Source organism: Cannabis sativa, chromosome 5, assembly GCF_029168945.1.
Source record: "Cannabis sativa cultivar Pink pepper isolate KNU-18-1 chromosome 5, ASM2916894v1, whole genome shotgun sequence".
Taxonomy (NCBI): domain Eukaryota; kingdom Viridiplantae; phylum Streptophyta; class Magnoliopsida; order Rosales; family Cannabaceae; genus Cannabis; species Cannabis sativa.
The window spans coordinates 74,016,728-74,037,131 of record NC_083605.1 but is presented as its reverse complement, the minus strand read 5'-3'; the positions used below and the strand labels follow the sequence as shown (position 1 = coordinate 74,037,131).

Here is a 20,404-nt window from a genome sequence, read left to right as displayed (position 1 = left end):
AGACACTTAATTCCGCTGCCATCACTGTAAGTTATTCTTAACTTTTATGTGTTTAGTTCATCGTTTTAGAAGTTCATGTTTCGGTTGTTAAATCAACATACTTGTGAGTAGATCTAAGTTCCTGGTAAAATATAATTCCAACATGATGCTGGTAGTTGTTGCACTCAGTTGTTATGGTTAAAACAAATGTTGATTGATTATGGATTTGAATTGGGTGTTTTAACTATCTTTTGTGATAACACAACTGCTATAAATATTTTCAAAAATCCTGTTCAACATTCTAGAACAAAACACATTGATATAAGGCATCACTTTATCAGAGAACTTGTTGAAAATAAATCTTTGCAATTAGAATATGTTGATACTAAAAAATAATTAGCTGATATTTTCACCAAGGCCCTAGACTTAAGTCGCTTTGACTCCTTCAGAAAGTCTTTGGGAGTTTGCATTGTCTAATCTCTCTTGTTCATATTTTTGTACAATATTGTTAAGTTTTTCTTTACTAGCATTTAATCTTCTTTCATTCTAATCTGACAAATTATGTTTATGCTTTTGGATTATAATTAGTTAGATTCTCATTCTTATCATACTTTTTGAAGTTGAGTCAAAAGGTTCATGTTACTTTTTATTTGTGTCTGGGATTAAATAATGTTCTTATACAGAGTTGAGCGATTTTTTTTTCAGTTGCTTGTCAGGCCCCTTGCTGGAATAGAGCTACCTATACTGAGGTGTGAAAGCCATTTTTTGAGTAAGCTGGAACATTGTAATTAGCAACTATGATGAGGATGCACTACCATAGAAAAGGGCTACCTTCAGTATGGTGTGATAGCATCCAGTTGCGGGATCAAATTGAAAAAGGCGAAAATAAAAAATCTTGCCAAGGACAATGATCATATTTTCACTGCACACACTTATGTCTGACAAGTGTGTTCAAATTTGTAAGTCTCCTCTACTAAAATAAATTAAAAATCCTGGTTCACAATTGTTAGTAACATGCATATCTTTTTCCTCGACATCAATTAAGTATGATTTGTTCTTGAAATACTAATTAATTATTCTCTTTTGAAAGCATAACATGTATTTTTTGGTCATTTGTAATGATTTTTGATTAAATTGTTTGGTTTCGAATTTCTTATATTTATTGTACATATTTTATTTTATTTTCGGTTCTTCAAAATAATAAAAATAAAAAATAAAATAAAGAGAGGGAGGCGTTGATGACTTGATTCATGGGCTAAGGAAATTTGTGCTTAATTGGTAAGTATCAATATTTATTCTTCCTTGATTTATTTTGATATGTTTACATTTAAAGATTGATCTCTTATATGGTAATATGTTTTTAACCTTGAAAGTTTGTCTTAAATGGATTTTTTTTGGAAATAATATTGGTTTTTTTATTTTCTTTTATTTTTTTTTTTAGAAAAAAGGGAAAGGAGAAAATTTTATTTTTGCAAGATAGTGGGCGGTTTCCTTTTTGCTCATGAGCTAGCAGTTATTTTTCAAAAACTCAAAATTAGTTTCCTTTTTTCTTCATGCTTCCATGTTTATTTAAACCAGTTTTTTTTGTCATTTATTCTCACCACCTACCCGATTCTATTTCTTTGTCTCCTTGCTTGTTTGTTGTTCATTCTCTCTTTCAGATCACCATGGTTAGAACAAAGAACCTAGGGCATCCCAAAAAGGTGGTAGAAATCGTTGCAACCCCCTCGAATGCTCCTCCTGCTGCTTCAACTGTGTCTCCTGCTGCTGCAAAAATAGGAGATTCATCGCTTCCTCAGCGTGAATCTCAGCCTGTGAAGCCCAAACAAATTCCTAAACAAGTGGTTCGAAAATCTGTGCGCCCATACAAAACATGGACCTCGTCGTCTTCATCTTCAAAGGGATCTCCTCCACCTGCTGCAGTTTCTCCTCCTGCTGCATCAGTAAAAGAAGTTGCTGCTTCTACTCCAACTGGTCCTTCCATTCGCACTCGTGCACAACAAACCAGTTCCTCCTGCCAAGAAACAAAAGGTAAATCCCCCTTCGATTTCCTTAAGTTCTGAAAAAGAAGAACCCATGGAGGATCCCTCTGTTGATTCCTCGGACAAATCCGTGTCTCTCCATTCTGAGAAGGAGATTCCAGAAGACATTAGAGTTTCCTCAGACAGTGAGGAAACTGAACATGAACCAGAGCCACCTCTGACCAAATCTGCTCCAACTCCTGCTCGATCCTCCAGCAGCCAAGGCTTCTGTTGCTGCCAAAGGCAAGCAGCCAATGAAGGAATCATCTTCTGGTAACATTCCTACATCTCTCTCTTATTGTCCTCGTTTCTACTATCGTGATAATGAGTGTGATTGTAATCTATATGCTACCCGAAAGTTTGAGAGTGAAAGGAATTACGATTTGCATGCTCATAGGGTGTATGGAATTGTTAAGTTCATTCAATACCATCAATGGGAGAACACTCTCACTGGTTTCAAAGGGTACATTGCAAACATTGTCAAAGATTTCTATGCTAACTTATCTGATGATTTTCTTAATGAGAATTTTAGACTTTTTCGAAAAGTGTATGTTAGAGGACATTGGTTTTCATTCTCTGAAAAAGATATTTCTTAAGCCTTGCAACTGCCAGAGAATGTCCCAAATGCCATAATGTCTATGGATCGCCAATTGATGCTCACTGAACTCACTGGTGCACGGGCTGAGCTGAAATCGGGAGAGAGTCTTCGGATTACACATCTAACCTTTGCTCATGCATCTCTCATGCGATTTGCTCTTAGCAATTGGGTTCCAAACTCAAACAAGACTGTGGTGTCTCAAGATGTGGCCTCATTCCTCTACCGTATCACCTCAGGAGCATCCATTGACTTGGTCTCCCACATTTTGAACCAAATTGTCTCATTTCGAAGAGGTAAAAAGCTAACTTTTAAACTTGTGTTTCCAAATTTAATCTTTAAGGTTTTGTCCTCTCAGAAAAATGTGGCTCAATATCATGAAACTCTTGAGCCTTCACTCATTGGAACAACATTTCAACCTTCGGAGTATTTTGATGGCATTTTTCAAAAGAGGCCTAAAGCTGGGGCTACTGCTGCTGCAAGCTCGAGTTCTGCTTTTGCAAAAATCCAGGAGGTCAAGAATGAGGTTCAGCTAGTGAACAATCGTCTTGCTGCCATGGAGGAAGTTCAGCAAGAGATGTCAAAGCAGTTGTCCACCTTGGTCAAGCTTTACAGAGACTAAGTTTTTTTCTTTCTTTGCTTTTGTTGGACATATTACTATATTTTCTTGTTTGTTATCTTTGGCCCTTAGATAATCAAAAAGGGGGAGTAATATTTTGATTTTTAAATGTTTGTTTGACCAACTCTGGACCCTTTTTCCAGGGGGAGTTGTGTTTGGTACTTGTGAACTTATTTGGATTAAAAGTTAGCATGTTATTTTGTTGTTTTTGGTTTTTGATTGTGTTACTCAGGGGGAGTTGTTATTTGTTCTTGCTAACTTTGATTTGCAAGTACTTTGTGTTAAAAAATATTTTGTTCATCTAAAGTGCCAAAGGGGGAGATTGTAAAGTCCTTTCTTGGCAAGTTAGTTGACAAAATATTTTTTTCATTTATGGTAAGATTGTTTTGCATGCATACCCGATTTCTTACCTTGTGTTTTCGGTTTTTAGTTGCTCTTTTCAGCTGGACTTTCCTTTGTTTAGAAACTTCTTGTAAGAGAAGCAATTCTCTTATGGAAAGTTGGTTTTTTAAGGAAACTTTGATTATTGCATTTTCCTTATTGATTTCGATTGTATCTTGATACAATCAGAATATCTAATCTGTTTTTGGCAGTAATCAAGTATTAATAGAGGATCAGACCCGATTATAGCAAGTTTCCCATTTCTGGTCTGATTCGTCTGCGTCGGCATCCGAATACGATGCCGGATCGTGTTTTCTTAGGAAAGTTTTTATACAGCTGTAGATTCGATCTTGTGACTGTCTCTAAGGTTTCTATGTTCTATAAATAGAGCCTAGAGAGCAGCCATTCGAATCAGCTCTTCCATTATTCATTTTTTGCACTTATCTTATTTGAGAGAAGAGAGTTTTCTTTGTTTTGTGAGAGCCTAGTTGTTCATCTAGGTTCTAGTAGTTTATTTCTGTTCTTACTCTGTCCTAGAGTTTGTGAAGAACGACTTGATTGAACAAGAGATTGGTCTTCGGGAGAAGACTTGATTAAGCCTTACTTCGGGAGGAAGTAAGCACTTTGGTCTTCGGGAGAAGACTTGTTGAAGCCTTACTTTGGAAGGAAGTAAGCACTCACACTTCAAGGACGAAGGAAGTTCGGGCTTGAAGGTGTTTCAGAAGTCATAAAGTGGATTACAAAGGATTGCGGCAATACTTTAGAGGGAGTCAATTGTCTTTGTAATTTTGATACTTTATTAATTGATTTCATTCTCTGGGCGTGGTCCCGTGGATTAGGAGTGTTCGGGAGAACACTGATACCACGTACAAATCTCTTGTGTCAAGTTATTTAATTTTCTGCAAATATTTTTATATTCTGCCTGTTCTGTTTTGTTGCTGCAAAACTGGTTTCTGCAGTAGCAGAATTACATTCTGCTTCTGCAAGTATATACAGTTTTATATTTTCGTATATATTATTGACATTTGCAAAAACTCGGTTTTTCAATCTTTATAGTAAATGATAAGTTTGATAAAGAAAAGTTTATTCATATCGGTCATTGTCACATATAATTTCTATTATGTACAACACTTCATTTAAATGTCATGCTACATCAGTAATCCGAATCAAGATTACTTGCACCGAATAACGGGCATCAATGAATTGCACTAACAACCACTGATTAAAAATTTCATAACTTTAATATGTTGTTAACTGTTTTATTCATGACTAAGTGGTTTTAATTCTCCGTACAACTATAAATCACAATCTCATGTATGAATAATTTTTTATATATATATATATTTATGTATAAATTAATCAATATTAAATATTAATAATTTAATATTCATACATATATCAAAATATTCAACTCTAACTTTATAAGCTTGTGGATAAAAGCATAATTTACCCATGCCTACATGTGATTCATCCCCAATATAACATTGTAAAAAAATTACCATAAACAAAAATTACTGTCCCTGATGCCCTCTCTATAGTTTAGGTTATTGGATAGAACTTTTTTTTTTTTTTGTAAGGGAATGTTAACAAAGTTATTATTTAATAAAAAATGAATATATATTTTTTTCAATATACCACTTATTTGATTAACATAAATAAATCATTTAATAGAGTCAATAAACTATAATCTATGCTTCATTTTATCAGCACAAATAAAAACTAAATTAGGGTTTGATGGAGCATTGGTTTTGAAATCATAGGTGCAAGCATGTTCTTCTGGCAAGCGATGGTGGTTGCAGTAGGCATGGCCGCAACGACATGAAAAACCCGTCAATCCAATCTTCTTGTTGCAATGTTTGCATCTATTGTTACTGATTTTGAAATCCTTATTAACAACTTTATTATCAGACACACAAACACTTCCCGTAGTACTTACACCTCCATCGTTATCATCATCGTGTTTAGCAGTAACACTAAAATCAATATGTATTTTCGATTCATGTGTAAGAAAGTTGATGTAGCACTTAGAACACATGTTTTTAGTCTCGGCACTTCCATAAAATCCACACCCCTTTGCACAAAGTATTGGAAGAGTAAGGTCGGCCATAGTAATTAGAATGTAATTATGCGAACCAAATAAGTAATAGGATGGGTGATCTCCTAAGAAGTTTTTGTGTTGCCACTTAAAAAATATGCAAACCAAATAAATAGTACTAGGATGAGTGATTTTTCAAATAAATAGTACTAGAATGAGTGATCTCTTACTAAATTTTCGTGTTTTCACTTAAAAATATGCAAGTCAAATAATCTTAAGAGGGATTATTTGCATTTAATCTTTAGAGAGATTATTAAGTGTTGATGAAGAGAGTATTAAAAGTATGAAATTTTATGATCACAATATTTCACACACTATTATTTATTGTTTAATTTTTTTCCTCTAATGTTTGATGTATTTATAGAGAGAGGTTAGCTAGTAACAATAGAATTAGAATATTGATCTTAAATACTAAATTCGTTAATGATATGACATAATATCGGTAAAGATATCTATATTCGAATTTGGATTGAAGTTATTTGTTATAAATGATAATAAAATAAAAATAAAAAGTAAAAGTAAATTAAAATTATTTAATTTGATTAAATCTTAAAACTCAAAAAGTTATACGAATACGATATCAAATAATATATATAAAAAAAATTGATATATAACTTTTTGAGTTAAAAGATTTAATAGAATTAAATAATTTTAATTAATTTATATTTTATTTTAAAGTTTAAAGATTTAAAAATGATATCAAAATTAATAAAAGGAAAATATCTGAGTTTGATCTTTCTAATTAAAAAAACAAATTAGTGATTTTTTTTTTTTTTTCACTTAACAAAATAATTTGAATTTTGATATATTTTAGTTTATCAATACAATTTGGAGAAAGTGAAGGAAAGAAATTTCTAGAAGGACCTGTACAATGTGAAATATTATTAATTAAATTGAAAGGATATAATGAAATTTTGTAATTGAATTTGTATATTATTCAAATAATTATTAACAATTATTTAAAAGAAAAAAAAATATTTGTACTTATGCTCCTTACAAATTCTTCAAGTTTTTTTTTTTTTTTTTTTTTTTTTTGATAAAAAACTAGTTGGAAACAAATGCCTTTTAAAATTTTACTTTTACAGCGTTTGTTTTCTAATTTTAATCCTACTTCTTTTCTTAACTAATATCATTATATTATCACTATTATATAAATCATATGTTTCTCTCATTAATATTTACTTTATTTATTATTCATCATATTTCACGGTCAATAATATTTTTTTTATTTGTTAATATAATTATATTATAGGAAAATTTACAATTAAACACGTTTTTCTCAATTTAATATCAATAATAACGTGGATATTTTAATTTTTGAATATACCGTTATTTATACCGTTTTTTCATTTTAAACCATTTTTTTTGACTTGTTGGGCACGCTGAGTTGATGGGGTGACGTAAGTGTCAGTTGGAATAGATGGAGGTCATGTCCAACTGGGCGCGTGGGCACGTTTTTTTAAGTTTTTGAATTGATTTTTTAAATTTTTACCCAAAAAGTGGTTTGTATACAAAATACATTACTGTAACATGTCTTATATAGTAAACCTGAATAACAATATATGCACTTGTCAAAGATTTGAATATGATGAAATTCCTTGCTCATAAGTTTATTTGGCATATATGCGTATACTCATATATGCCTAATAAACTTATTAGTTTATTTTGAGATATTGAAGTATATTTTCATTCTTTGTTTACATAGTAGCATTTTCATATAGCCTATCATCGGATATGCTAATAAATCTATTAGTTTATTTTAGCATATTGAAACAAATTTTTATTTTTCTTTTCGTATATTGGAATCCTAATTCAGTTCATTTTTTATAGTTTACCATTATATATGTCAATAAACTTAGTAGATTCTATTTGTTGGAACAACAATTTATTTTTTATAATACATAGTAAACTATAATCAAATATACGTCAATAAACTTATTAGTTTATTTTGATGTCGAAGTTGACGTACTTCTTCTTCCTCGAAGCAACGATCTCTGGTTTTTGTTTTTTTTGTTGTTGTGATCAGCTGATAGGTTTATTGGTCGATTGAATTGTAGATCGAATTAGAGAGATGATGATTTGCTTGTTGTATACAACAACGTATTTGAGAGATATGATGATCGATTCTCCAATTTTCAGATCTGTCAAGGTCTCCGTCAATGGTGTTTCTTCGTTCAAGTTTGGTTTGGTTTCTTTCCGTTTGAATCAGGTTAACCACGCGCAGGGATGACCGAGAAAAGTGGAGTTGTGGGCGCGTCTCCTTCATCGCCGGTGGTTCCAAAATTATTGAAACTAATCACGGTAAGCTTGATGACGTGTCACGGCATACACATGGATTGTTTTCATTTAACGTTTTTTCTGTAATATTAATATATATAATGTATATATATAAAAATTTCCCTATATTATAATATATAAAATTCAAAACATCAATAAAATAATTTTTCATGGAATTATACAAATTAATTAAAACAAAATTTTGGAAGGGGAAGAGATTTGGAAAATCAAAGAGCACGTTTCAATTTTAATTGAGCCAAAAAAACGACGTCGTACTATAAGCAGTGAGCTTCTTCTTCCTTCCCGCGCACGCAGTAAGACGAAAAATGGAAGATCCGAGAAAATCCGCCATGAATTTCTTCTCCGATCAAGAACTCTGCTACGCCGATATCCTACCTCCTTCTCAGGTGACTAATTTAACATGTCAAATCTTCATCTTCATCATCACCGTGACTGTTTTCTCCTTCTTCTTCTTCGTCTCTGCAGGTCTTGCCGAGAATCGAAGTTGCGGTTCTCAATTTTCTCAGAATCTTAACTTCTCCTGCTCCGGCAATCTCAGGCCTTCCACTGGTATTAAATTTCTGTTCTACTAATCTCTTCAATTTTCAAGGCCATCAAACAACACAGAAATTAAGTTAGCTTTCATATGTATAGATTTGTAGAAATTCGAGCAATGGCCGAGTGAATCAAGGAATTTCAACTGAAGTTCCATTGATTTTCCTTTCTCGATCTCTCTGCAATAGGTCTCTAATGCGATCCACCGCTACCAAAGCCTTTATCAGAGGTTTTTACTTTCTTTCTCTTTGCAATGATTTAGTATTTTTGCTTTTCTTATAAAAGAAATTGTTTCTGTAATAATAACAGTGTGGAAGGTAATGGAAATGTGCTATAAAATTTTAGCACAAGAGAAGCGAGTAACGCAGAGGGAGCTCTTCTATAAGTTGATCTGCGATTCTCCTGATTACTTCTCGTCTCAGCTGGAGACTAACAGAACCATTCAAGGTACGTATGTATTTTTACTTAAAACTTTTGTTTGATTTTCATTTGAATTTTCTTGCGAAATGTGTAAAAGAAAATTCTGTGTTGGCGTAGATGTTGTGGCATTGCTGAGGTGTAGCCGGTACAGTCTTGGAATCATGGCATCGAGCAGAGGACTTGTTGCAGGCCGTCTGTTGTTGCAGGTATTTCAACCTGTTCCTTTTCATTTTTCTTGGTTTATTACTGTGACGAAATGTAGTGGGATTAGGATTCAATGAATTGATTTGTTGCAGTGTTCATATCTCCTTTGGTTCATTATGTAGGATAAGCACTTTTGTTTTTAACTAATATTGTTTTAAAATTTTGAGCTATTTATGGCTAATTATTATTTTTGTCAACAACATTTAATGAAGTTAAAAATTTCTTTGAACTATTAAGATTGTTAAATTTAATGAGTTTTGTTCAATTTTACTAACAAAGTGTGACGTGAAAGAAAATTAAGGAATATGATTTGGTACCAATCAAAATTCGAGAGACATGATTTATTATATGTTCAATCACTACGTTAATAAAAATTTTATTAACGGAATTGGAGGGAAGTCCTTGAATTCAATATCTCAATAGTTTAAGAAAAATTGTTAATAGTTTAAAAAAATTTTAGAGACATAATTTAGTATATGTCAAAAAATTTGAAGCTAAAAATTAATAATGTCAAACCGTACTAGAATTTATATTGAATTGATGAGTTGTAGTTCTCAAAGTATTACTATTATCAAATCGTTTTTCGAATTAGATGGAGTGATAAAAATTTGATAGTTGTAATAGTTGAGAAAATTTTAATAGTAGTTATAGTTTTGGGACAAAAGTTAAGATAGTAGTCATATTTATTTACTTTTAGTTCATAACATAGTTTTCTGGAGAGAACTGTGTTGTGGTAACTCGATGGTTTTTTCTCTGTTTTATTTTTGTAGGAGCCTAACCAAGAGGAGGTGGACTGTTCTGTGTGTGGATCTTCTGGGCACGCTATTTCTGGTGACTTGAATCTTTTGGATCAGCTAATAATGAAAACAGATGCACGCTACATAATAGTAGTGGAAAAGGTACTATATATTTGAATGTATTCAGGCATTGCTAGCTACCCCAATTCCCATGTACCTTGCCATCTGACTACTCGGCCATTTTATTTATTTAGCATGCAATATTCCAGCGTCTAGCAGAGGATCGATTTTTCAATCAAATTCCAAGCATTCTAATCACAGCTAAAGGCTATCCAGATATTGCCACAAGGTGAACTTCACAGGTCACCCAAGAACAGAGTTTTATTGCTTATTACATTTTGTTTTCAACCAAACAATGTCTAATATGGGCACACTTTGAACATTGATTACTGACATAGGTTTCTCCTTCACCGAATGAGCCGGGTTTTCCATGATTTACCAATTCTGGCATTGGTTGACTGGTATAGACAAAATCATTTTACTAGTCAATGAAACAGTATTTTGCTAGTTTGAATTGAACCTAACATCACAGAATGAAAAAACAAAAAATAGGAACCCAGCTGGATTGGCTATTTTATGCACATTCAAGTATGGAAGTTTCGGCATGGGATTGGAGGCTTATCGATACGGTAACTATTTTCTTGCCTTAAATTGTCATTTACTTGTACAAACATACCAATGCAAATGTAAAACATGGGGGCAGCTTGCAATGTAAAATGGTTGGGACTGCGAGGCGATGATATAGAGCTCATACTCGAAGAATCTTTAGTTCCATTGAAACCGAAAGATCTGCAAATCGCTAAAAGCTTGATGTCATCAGATATCTTGCAGGTGATTTACCTAGCAACTCAAACTTTCAACCAAATGGAGACTCAATGACAATAATATTTTGATATCCAAAATAAATAAGATGAACAAATGCCTTGCAGGAAGAATACAAAGAAGAGCTAGCACAAATGGTTCAGCGTGGGCAGAGAGCTGAAATTGAAGCTCTGTATTGTAACGGGTATGATTTTCTAGTGAAGTTCATTGCGAAAAAAATTGTACAAGCCAGTTATATCTAGGAACAAAACCCAAAAATAATGCTTATAAGAAAATTAAAAAAACCCCATCATTCTAATAAATGCAAATAGTTTTAACATTTGTTACTATAAGAACAATGCCCAAGCCAACTACATTTAAACAGTATTCATTGAAGAATGCCTTTCTAAGCACAATCGTCTACAATAATCACATCCCTCCAACGAGAAGGGATTTATACTTTTCGTAATATATATTGAAATTGCTAATTTTGCACTATCTACTAATTACTACAACAGATCAAGCAACACAAAATTGTATGTAGGAAGATTTGAATATGAATTGGACTGATACTGCACTGCAATGTACAGATCCAGCTACAGACATCTCAAAATCTTAGATAAAATAAATAATGGCACCTCAAAATTTCTACCAAAATTGTTTTAGTTCCTCCTTGATGCGAGTCTCACTCTTTTGCCTTCAATCGCAAACTTCTTACTTCCACTCAGCTGCACAAACCAACATGATGATATTATAAGAAACATGTAATGCATCTTCAGAATTTCCAATCAGAACCTTGCCATTCTCCCAGAAACAGAAAATAATACCTTCTGTTTTAAGTAAGAAAGAGCTTCTTTTTTAGAAGAGAAGTCTGAAAAAACGGCAGATGAATTTTCATTGATCAAGGTTTTTAGATCCTTTAGCTTTATTGACTCGCCAGGTACCTAAACATGACAGTGAGTTAGTTGCATAAATATATTATGAAAAAAATGCTATAACATGCAATTTTGGAGGACTCACCTGACGAATAAGCTTCTTGCAAAGCTTTTTCAACTTAATTTTTGGTTCCTTTGTCTTTTCCATTTCTAAAGAGACATCAAGTTTTTCGGTTTCCGAACAATCAGGATCGGAAGATTCTTCATCATCATTGTCACTAAATGATGTCTTCTTCCCCTGAAAGTAACAACCAGCTATCTTTTTGGTCCGGTCTTTGATTCCTAGCCCTTGCTTTCCGGTTGTGGCATTATCCTGAAAATTGAAAATTATAAGTGACAGCAGGAAAAGGCAACAAGTGTACAATATTTGTTCAGCAAAGCTTGAGTAAAAATCTTACTTGAACAAGATTGTAAAGATTCTCCTGATCATCCTCGTGAAATGCAGTTCTTGTCTTTGACTTTTCACTTTGTAACTTTCTTCTAGATTCCGCTCCTAGAAGACCCCCAGAGGTAAACCCAAGTTTAAAGCCCCACCAATCTGGAGAGATCTCTTCCAGCATGTTACCTGTTACCATATCAAGCAAAATTGACTAAGAACAAGTTCGTTCAATTCAAGATAATGCAAAAAAAAAACGAAAGGGCTGTAAAAGCAGTAAAAATCTGCACCCCAAGTTGCTGCATGCACATGTGTATAATTACACATGTCATTAAAAGAAATGATTAAATGTAATGTAAATTAACTCTTCACTGTTTTCTATCTGATTATTACCCTCAGCAAATATAATATGACATTCAGCTTCAGATGCCTTCTCCAACTCCTTCACTTGACCACTGAGACTAGGATTTGTTGCAGTAGGCTCCTCGACCTTTGCCTGTTGTGGACACTAACTTTGTAAAGATGTTGTAATATAACACAAAAATATATATTCGACATGTTCCAAAACATGAGAGAACACATCAAAATCAAATTTCACAACTTTATGTGACTCAACACACAACTTGACTTGCACTATGAATCTGACAAAATTTAATTTTGTGGTACTTATATACACACACAACATGAAAAATTATCATAAATTCGCAATACCAATATAAAAGCATAAGCTTTACAATGCCCCACCAGCCTTTTTAGAGGCAAGTGGAGTAAATGAAATTTTGAACATTATACCTTCTCTTGCACAATTTTTATCAGAACATGTAAACATTCAAATTTTCTTTCTCAAAAAACACTAACAAGAGGCACTTTTATAGTGAAACCCCCATGAAGGACCTCAAAAGTAAATAAAAAGAAAAAGAATAAACTTTTTTAAAATAAAATATGTAAAGAAAAATGAGCTATGTGTTAGACACAGAGACATGAGCTGAAAAACATGCAACGCTATGATATTTTTTTAAGAGGTAAAAATTGAGGGTATATGCAAATTTTGTAACACTCTGAACTTACAAGGATGCCTTCAAGATCCTTCGCCGAATAGGAATGAACAAGCTTTGCTCTCTCTCTTCTCATATATCTAATTATGACGATAAATGAAAATAAGTCAAGGTAATAAATCATAATGCTGCAGTAAAAGTTGATAACCAATAGAATATCGCTAAGTTGCACCAATAGTGCCTAACACCACTTTAAACGGCAAACTGTCATTAATGCAATTCAGCATCAGAACCACATTTTGTTAATTTAAAATATAATACGTGAGACCGCTATAAATTGCACCCGTCATGGTGTTGGGCACCAGGAGTGCCATATAAGGAATGCGATAATCAATACCAATGTGAATTACACAATACTAACCTTCCCTGTGGTCGAGTAACCTTGGCAACTTTCTCCTCAATTTGCTTTTGCACTTCTGCCTCTTCTTCTGATTCTGATTCTGACTCATCTTCAACTTCTGTTTTCTTTGCATCAGGTTGTGCAGTTTGCTGCAAAACCAAATTAAACAAAATGAATGAGCAAAGAAACCCCACCAAAAAATAAAGCAATTTTTAACACAACACACCAATTGTGAATTAAAAGAGAAAATATAATAATAAAACTCACCACTTTCAATCTTTTCAGAATACCATCAAATTGAGTGGTGTCAAATGCCCAAGCATTAGGCTTCTCTAAACCAATGCCTACACCAAACTCGAAAAAAAAAAAAAAAATCATTCATAAGCCTGAAAAGTATGGGAAATTTGCCAAACTAACAACTTCAAATTGTAAAATATGCAAAATAATGACATTGAATTTACACTGTGCCATGATTGCAAAACGACCATTATAGTCGTTCAATGGTAATATCAAACATGGTTATTTTGCTAATAAAATTTTCATAAAGACTACTTTTACAAAACACACATGAATTATTCATCAAAATCCAACATTTCACATCATTTTCTAATAATTGAGCTATAAAAAAAAAAATTCTTTTCTTCTTTTTTTTTTCCCAAAGAAAACCAATAACAGAATCAACTAAACAAATAAAAAAACAAACAAACCAGTAGTATCTTGTTTGTTTTTGACTCGAACGTGTCCTTTGATTCCTTGTTTGTCTTTACCGAGTCCTTCTCCTTCTTCCCACCCCTAAACAACATTTCAAATCATATGAAATTCAACCTCCATATTCCATAACATAACAATCCAAAAATCTTATGAAGAGAGAGAGAGAGAGAGAGAGAGAGAGAGAGAGAGAGTGTACCATTTGTTTCATGAGGCGGAAAGCAGCGGATTGTCTGGCAACGCCGACATAGCAGAGAGGAGCTTCAGGTGCCGCCATGGCCGCTGTATCGTTTCCTCGCCGACGATACGAACAGCCTGAAGCTCGAAGTGAGAGAGAGATTCAAAGCTCGAAGAGGAAGGGTTTTAAGACCTAGAAAGAGAAAAGTTACGGTGTTTCGCGGAGTATCGTTATTTCTGTGGGGACCCAAATCTCTAAACGGGTTTTGTGGATCAATTGCGCCTTGCTGACTAATAACGGGCCTAACCACACCTATTACCTTGGAAATTTGGATTTTTTTCATAAAGTACTCAAAAATAAAGAAATAAATGGATTATTTCATAAATACCTAAAAATGGCAAAAAGTTTACATTTTTATGAATCTACAGTTTTTTTTTTCACATAAACATGAATTTTTTTTTTAACGTTGTTGCTAAGGGAAAGCAATGTAAAACAATATTTTTTCTGAAAGAAGAACAACTGAAAAACTTAAAAAAAAAAACAAAATCTGTAAAAATGTAAAAAGGAAAAAACTCCAATTTTAAGTATTTTGTGTTTCTCTCAAAAAAAAAGGTATTTGTGTAATTTCTTAAAAATAAAATCATATGTTTTTTACAATTTTACAGATTATATTTTGGGTTAATTTCACAAATGCACAAAAACAATAAAAAAACAATAAAAATATGGTTTTACGGAATTTTGAACATTTTTACGATTTTTTTGATTTTATTTACATAAAATACGGTCTTTTTATGTTGAAATTTTGTTCATTTGTTGTTAATTTTTTGTTATATGTATGTTATTTTTTGTTGTTTTTTTATTGTTATTTTCATGTTATTTTCATGTTACTTTTATGTTGTTTTCTTGTTGATTTTATGTTGTTTTCGTGTTATTTTTTAGAAAACCGTAAAAATGTAAAAAAACATTATTTGAACGTAAAAATGTAAATATTTTATAAAAAATAGTATCTTATGTAATTATTCCTTATATTTTTCTATTTCACCATTTTTTTTTAATTATATTTATACAAAACTTTATGAAAGCAATTTATAATACAAATATAAAAGCAATGAGAAAAGCGTGAAAGTAACATAATATAATGTTGTTGTAAGAAAAAAGGTGAAAATAGTAGACCGTATTTTTGTAAGAAACATAAATCTGTGAAAATATTAAAAAAAAATTGTATATCTGTGTTTTTTGTAATGTATTGTCATTGGTATAAATGAAAAAATCCCAAATTTAATTGATAAGTTTTTTTTAGAAAAAAATAATAATTAATTGATAAATTTGATAAAGATTATATCTTTTTATTTCTTTTCATTTTATGTGATATTTTAGTGTATTATTAGCTGTTAGATCATTTGATTGCATCATTCGCACTTAAATCGTACAATGTCTTCTTCTTCACCTTTTTTTTTTTTTTTTGGCGGGAGAAAAGGAGAGGAAGGGATGAGAAGAGAACTCCAACCCTACTCACAAATGTTTATCAATACCCGACCGGCCATGAGATTTAATGGACCATAAGGAAGAAAAAAAATTGGGCCCTTATTTTAAAAAAAATATAATATTTTTCAAAATCAATAAAAAATTTGTAATTTGAAAAAGGAAAAAAAAAATTGGCCCCGAAGTTAGATGGCCCTAAGCACAGACTTAACTTGCTTATGCTCAAGGTCGATCCTGCCTTGCCCATGTTATGAATGCATCAAATGAACCCCAATTGAGCACTAGGTGCATAAATACCCTTGAGAAATGAATGTCAAAGTTGGCTAGACTAATAATGTTCTCAAAAACTTGAGTAAGCACTTTGTCATTAGACCACTCAATCGGTAAACATCATTATAATATGAAATTTTTTTATTTTTACACTTTAAATTAGTTTTTTTATACATATATATTTTTATAAAAGTTCACATGTCAATCCATATAATAACCACCCGAACAACTAAAATTGTAACTAAAATCCACATAATAATCTACATAAAAACTACTGAAACAACCCAAATCGTAAATTAAAAAAAATGTTAAAAATTAGTATATGAATCTAAAATATTACATCCAATGCCAATATAGCATAATCCAATATCAATATAGCATAATCCAATATCAATATAGCATAGTATTATTTCCGTGACATGGTGCATATTTCAATGCACATATCCTTACAATTTTGTGTTATGTGCACATATGATTACTTTGGATGATAAAAGCCCTAAACAAAGCTTAAAAGGGGTATTTGGTATGTACCATATTAGCAAATGAGTAGGCCAAAAAAGAAGAGGGTTATTGAGAGTGATGATAGAGCAGCATGGGGAGTGGGTCCTGCTGTCCTTCACAAAAGTTATTCCAATTTTGACAGTTTACCCAACACCTCACTACGTTTTTCTTGGGTGGGATTTTGGGAGAGTGTGGGCTGTTCTTGGGGTGGTTGCATTGGTAAATTTAAGGGTACTCAATTCACTACTCACACACACACTGATTCTAGAATCGCCTTATGTGCTTTCTCCTCACTTCCATTTCTCTCCTTTAAGGAAAACCAGCATTTTCATGGGGTCTATGATCGGTGACTGGCCCTCTTACAACCCCCACAACTTTAGCCAACTCAGACCCTCTGATCCTTCCACCCCTTCAGTAAGTCACTCTTCTCTTCATCTTAGTACAGTTTTACTTGCTGATTATTCTTCTTTTTGTGGGAATTGATAATATGAGATGAGTTAACCTGTTGTTAACTTTGTGGACCTTTGTGAAAAGTTTGCATTTTTGGTGACAAGTTTTGATCTTTTCGTGAAAAAGGATTTCTGGGTATTTTCTCTGATGTTTAGTTGAATGTCACGGTGCTTCTGTTTGTGTTGATTTTTTTTTTAATCTGGGTTTTATTGCTGTTATTTGTACTTAATTGGGTACTCGGAGAATTTGCAGTTTAAATCATATCAATACGAGTATGGACACCTCACTATGTTGTTGTCATGGTTTTCCATCATAATAATAGTATTGAAAATCCACACAATTTCTAATAAATGTGGTCATTTTTGGCTTTGTCTTCTGGAAAGATTAGAATTGTAACAGCTTTAATGAATTCTAAGATAGCTTTTCAACTCTTGAATGTTAGAACACAAGAGCCTTATCTTTTTCTTTTTAACCAGTTTTGATCAGCCTAGAGTGCTGGTTTGTCAGTTTATATATTTTTAAATCCTTATTGTGTGAAAAAAACACTTTTCTTTTTCCTTTTATATTAGGTTAATAAAATCTGTTTTATGCTTATGAAGATTTCAAGAGCACTTGCAGCTGAGACTTAACTTATCATAAGTCAAAACACCTTTGATTAGTTTTGATTGTCTCTGATGATTTGCAATTATAATATTGATACCATATTCAAAACCTGGAAAGTGGCCAATTTGTAGCTTAAAACATAGCATTTCGGATTCGAATCATAGCAGATAGCTGTGGTCAAAAGGAAAGAGCAAAGTGGTCTTTGCACTTTTTATGTTCTTTAATCTTGTCTTCCTCTGCAATTCAGTACTTGATTATGTTACTTCTCAACCATGTATTGAGTATTAGTATGGTTTATATTTATAGCCTTATAAACAAAAAGAAATGCTTCTAATTCCTGGAAAACATACTGGTAAATTCAACTGAGCATTATTTAAACAGAATTTTCGAATATCCTGGAAAGACCAAGAGTATAATCTTAGAAAGCTCTTTTAATACTTAATCCTTTAATAAAACAGTTAGTTTGTTTTCTTTCTTTTTTATTTTTTTTCTTGTATGGAATTTACCCTTTTGACTTTATTTTTGTTTAAAACTATTAGAATTCGTTTGATACGCCTCGTAGTGTATTGTATTATATTGAATTGGGCTATATATTATATCTTTATAATAAATTTATATATTTAGGTGCCCATAAAAATCAACACTACATATAATTTTACATAATAATATTGTATAAAATACAATTCAATATAATACTATACAATACAATATTTTCTTTAAAAAAAAATACAATACAATACAGTGTAATACGGCGTACCAAACGAACCTTTAATGTATTCAAAATTTTCTTATCATTCATGCATTTGCATTTTAAAAATGAATGCTATCCCTCTCTTCTTCTATTTATGATTACTATTATTATTGTTGTTGTTGTTGTTGTTATTTTAATAAATTTTAATAAAATTCTTTCTCTAAGATTATGTTTATGCTTGTGTATAGAAGATGACACTTACAACCTATCATCCCACACACAACCAGACTCTTCCACCCCCTGATCAAGGTAAATCAAAAGATTTCACATCTTTTGTAGCTATTGCCTTTGACTTGAAACTGAGTATGTGCATGGTTTTTTGAACCTTTAAGAATTTATTGATCCTACGCAGTGATAACTACCGAATCTAAAAATATCCTTCTAAGGCAAATGTATCAGCGCGCTGAAGAGAAGGTCAGTGATTTAGTGCTTTGCACCGTACACACAAACACATTCGTGTAAGAGCGACACTAATGTTATTTTCAGTTGCAGTTAAGACCAAAAAGAGCCGCTTCAGAACATCTTTTACCGGAGCATGGATGCAAACAACAAAGGGCATCTGTCCAAGATCCTTCGAATTGAGCCAAAATGCCTCGATACATGCTATCAATGAATTCCCAATAGCGTAAACGTTCTAATTCTTAATGGTGTCTGAAACATACATGCTTGCTGTAGAACTGAGGAATAGTTTACTAGCTCATATTGTTGTGAACTTTTATGATAATATTGTATATTTTCACAGTATACAGAAGAATGAAATGGTTAGACATCACTTTTGTTTTTGTTGTTTCCACTAACATGGTATTCGTATTTCTGCATCAGCATACGGCGTGCATTAACTGCATGCTACTGTCGAACGAAGCAGGTAGGTTCCTGCCACACACAACTCGTAAATGTTGAAAAGATTGTAACTTTGTACAGAAAGCCAAGCTTAAAGATCTGTGTCCCTCTTGAAATGAATTGCTATAATGTCTAGCTAAGAGTTTGCTTTATGCTACACTTGTTTTATGCCTCAACTACTCGAAAAATCTGCATTTTCTGAGAAGCGGTTGGGGTGTGTCGTCAATACGAAAATTCAACATGAAGTTATTCCTTAACTCTAGACTAGTTGAACTATGTTTCCAACCATGGTGGTGATGAGAACTCATATCCTATTGATGGCCAAATTGTGGATAGGATTGAGGGCCAAAAAATAAATGTGCCTTTATATATAAGGCTACATGAAATTGTGTGTTTTTAAATTATTTATTTTCATGCTAAAAATGAAAGTTGTGGTTCATAGTGAACAAAGGCATAAGATGTGATGATCAAACAAAATGATATATACTTGGAACAATAATTATGACATTTTGTAACATTTTATGACTTGTTTTTCTTGAGGTAATTAAAAAAAGTATCTCATTTTATGACTAGTAATCGAATTAAGTTCTTAGGCTTTATATAATTGAGAAAGTTGAAGTGAGTAATTTGATGGTCTAGAAATTTAGGTGGCATTTGGTTGGTAATGAAATGGAATGGAAGGAAAATAATTTTTATTTTATTCTTTTGTTTGGTTACATTTTAAAGTATTGAAATGTCATTCTACTAGAATGATTTTTTTATTATTTTAGTAGAATGACTATTACAATTTGAAACAAAAAGAAAGATACTCTAATGCAAAATGTGAAAAATTTAATAATTTTTTTATTAATTTTTTATGCATTGATTTTATTTTTATTTCTATTTTATGTTTTCATTTCATTCAACTAAAAAGTCCAAATTTTATGTATGATTCATAGGAATATCACTTTCTATATTTGATTGTGCATAAAAATGTTTTAATTTATATTCATAAAATTAATTTAATAATATAAGTATAATTAGCAAATTGCATTCTAAAAAATTATCAATTTTTTTAGATTATAATTTATAAATAATTTTACTCGTGAAATATTTTTATAAAATAATTAAAAAAAAAAACATTTATAAAAAAATTGTAAAATTTTTTTTTTTTTACAATCATATTTTATTA

The 20,404-nt window shown here is 31.9% G+C and overlaps 3 protein-coding genes across 8 annotated transcripts; 1 reads left to right on the top strand and 2 right to left on the bottom strand.

Moving 5' to 3' along the window:
* Nucleotides 1-5,178: 5,178 nt before the first annotated feature.
* On the bottom strand, nucleotides 5,179-5,821 carry LOC115718045 (zinc finger A20 and AN1 domain-containing stress-associated protein 6-like). The gene has a single exon (XM_030647010.2). The coding sequence runs from the start codon at nucleotides 5,700-5,702 to the stop codon at nucleotides 5,277-5,279; it is 426 nt and encodes a 141-aa protein (XP_030502870.1). The 5' UTR covers nucleotides 5,703-5,821; the 3' UTR covers nucleotides 5,179-5,276.
* A 2,289-nt stretch (nucleotides 5,822-8,110) lies between these two features.
* Nucleotides 8,111-19,805, top strand: LOC115716370 (meiotic recombination protein SPO11-2). 6 transcript variants are annotated; one of them, XM_061115977.1, is made up of 16 exons: nucleotides 8,117-8,374; nucleotides 8,454-8,537; nucleotides 8,622-8,751; nucleotides 8,832-8,969; nucleotides 9,060-9,148; nucleotides 9,917-10,045; nucleotides 10,138-10,232; nucleotides 10,342-10,404; nucleotides 10,496-10,572; nucleotides 10,647-10,774; nucleotides 10,873-10,949; nucleotides 16,904-17,003; nucleotides 18,582-18,642; nucleotides 18,746-18,807; nucleotides 18,880-19,018; nucleotides 19,216-19,805. In XM_061115977.1, exons 1-15 carry the CDS (start codon nucleotides 8,294-8,296, stop codon nucleotides 18,973-18,975), a joined length of 1,410 nt encoding a protein of 469 aa, XP_060971960.1. In that variant the 5' UTR covers nucleotides 8,117-8,293; the 3' UTR covers nucleotides 18,976-19,018; nucleotides 19,216-19,805. The 6 variants fall into 6 exon arrangements, with proteins under 6 accessions (XP_030501012.2, XP_060971960.1, XP_060971963.1 ...); XM_030645152.2 differs by lacking the exon at nucleotides 19,216-19,805 and having other exon boundaries at nucleotides 8,111-8,374; nucleotides 18,585-18,642; nucleotides 18,880-19,175; XM_061115980.1 differs by lacking the exon at nucleotides 19,216-19,805 and having other exon boundaries at nucleotides 18,585-18,642; nucleotides 18,886-19,175.
* LOC115716372 (G-patch domain-containing protein 1) lies at nucleotides 11,117-14,540 on the bottom strand. The gene is made up of 10 exons (XM_030645155.2): nucleotides 14,358-14,540; nucleotides 14,158-14,242; nucleotides 13,718-13,794; nucleotides 13,472-13,599; nucleotides 13,124-13,190; nucleotides 12,449-12,551; nucleotides 12,078-12,244; nucleotides 11,765-11,992; nucleotides 11,572-11,688; nucleotides 11,117-11,472 (listed from the first exon to the last, which is right to left on the bottom strand). Exons 1-10 carry the CDS (start codon nucleotides 14,433-14,435, stop codon nucleotides 11,407-11,409), a joined length of 1,116 nt encoding a protein of 371 aa, XP_030501015.2. The 5' UTR covers nucleotides 14,436-14,540; the 3' UTR covers nucleotides 11,117-11,406.
* Nucleotides 19,806-20,404: the final 599 nt, after the last annotated feature.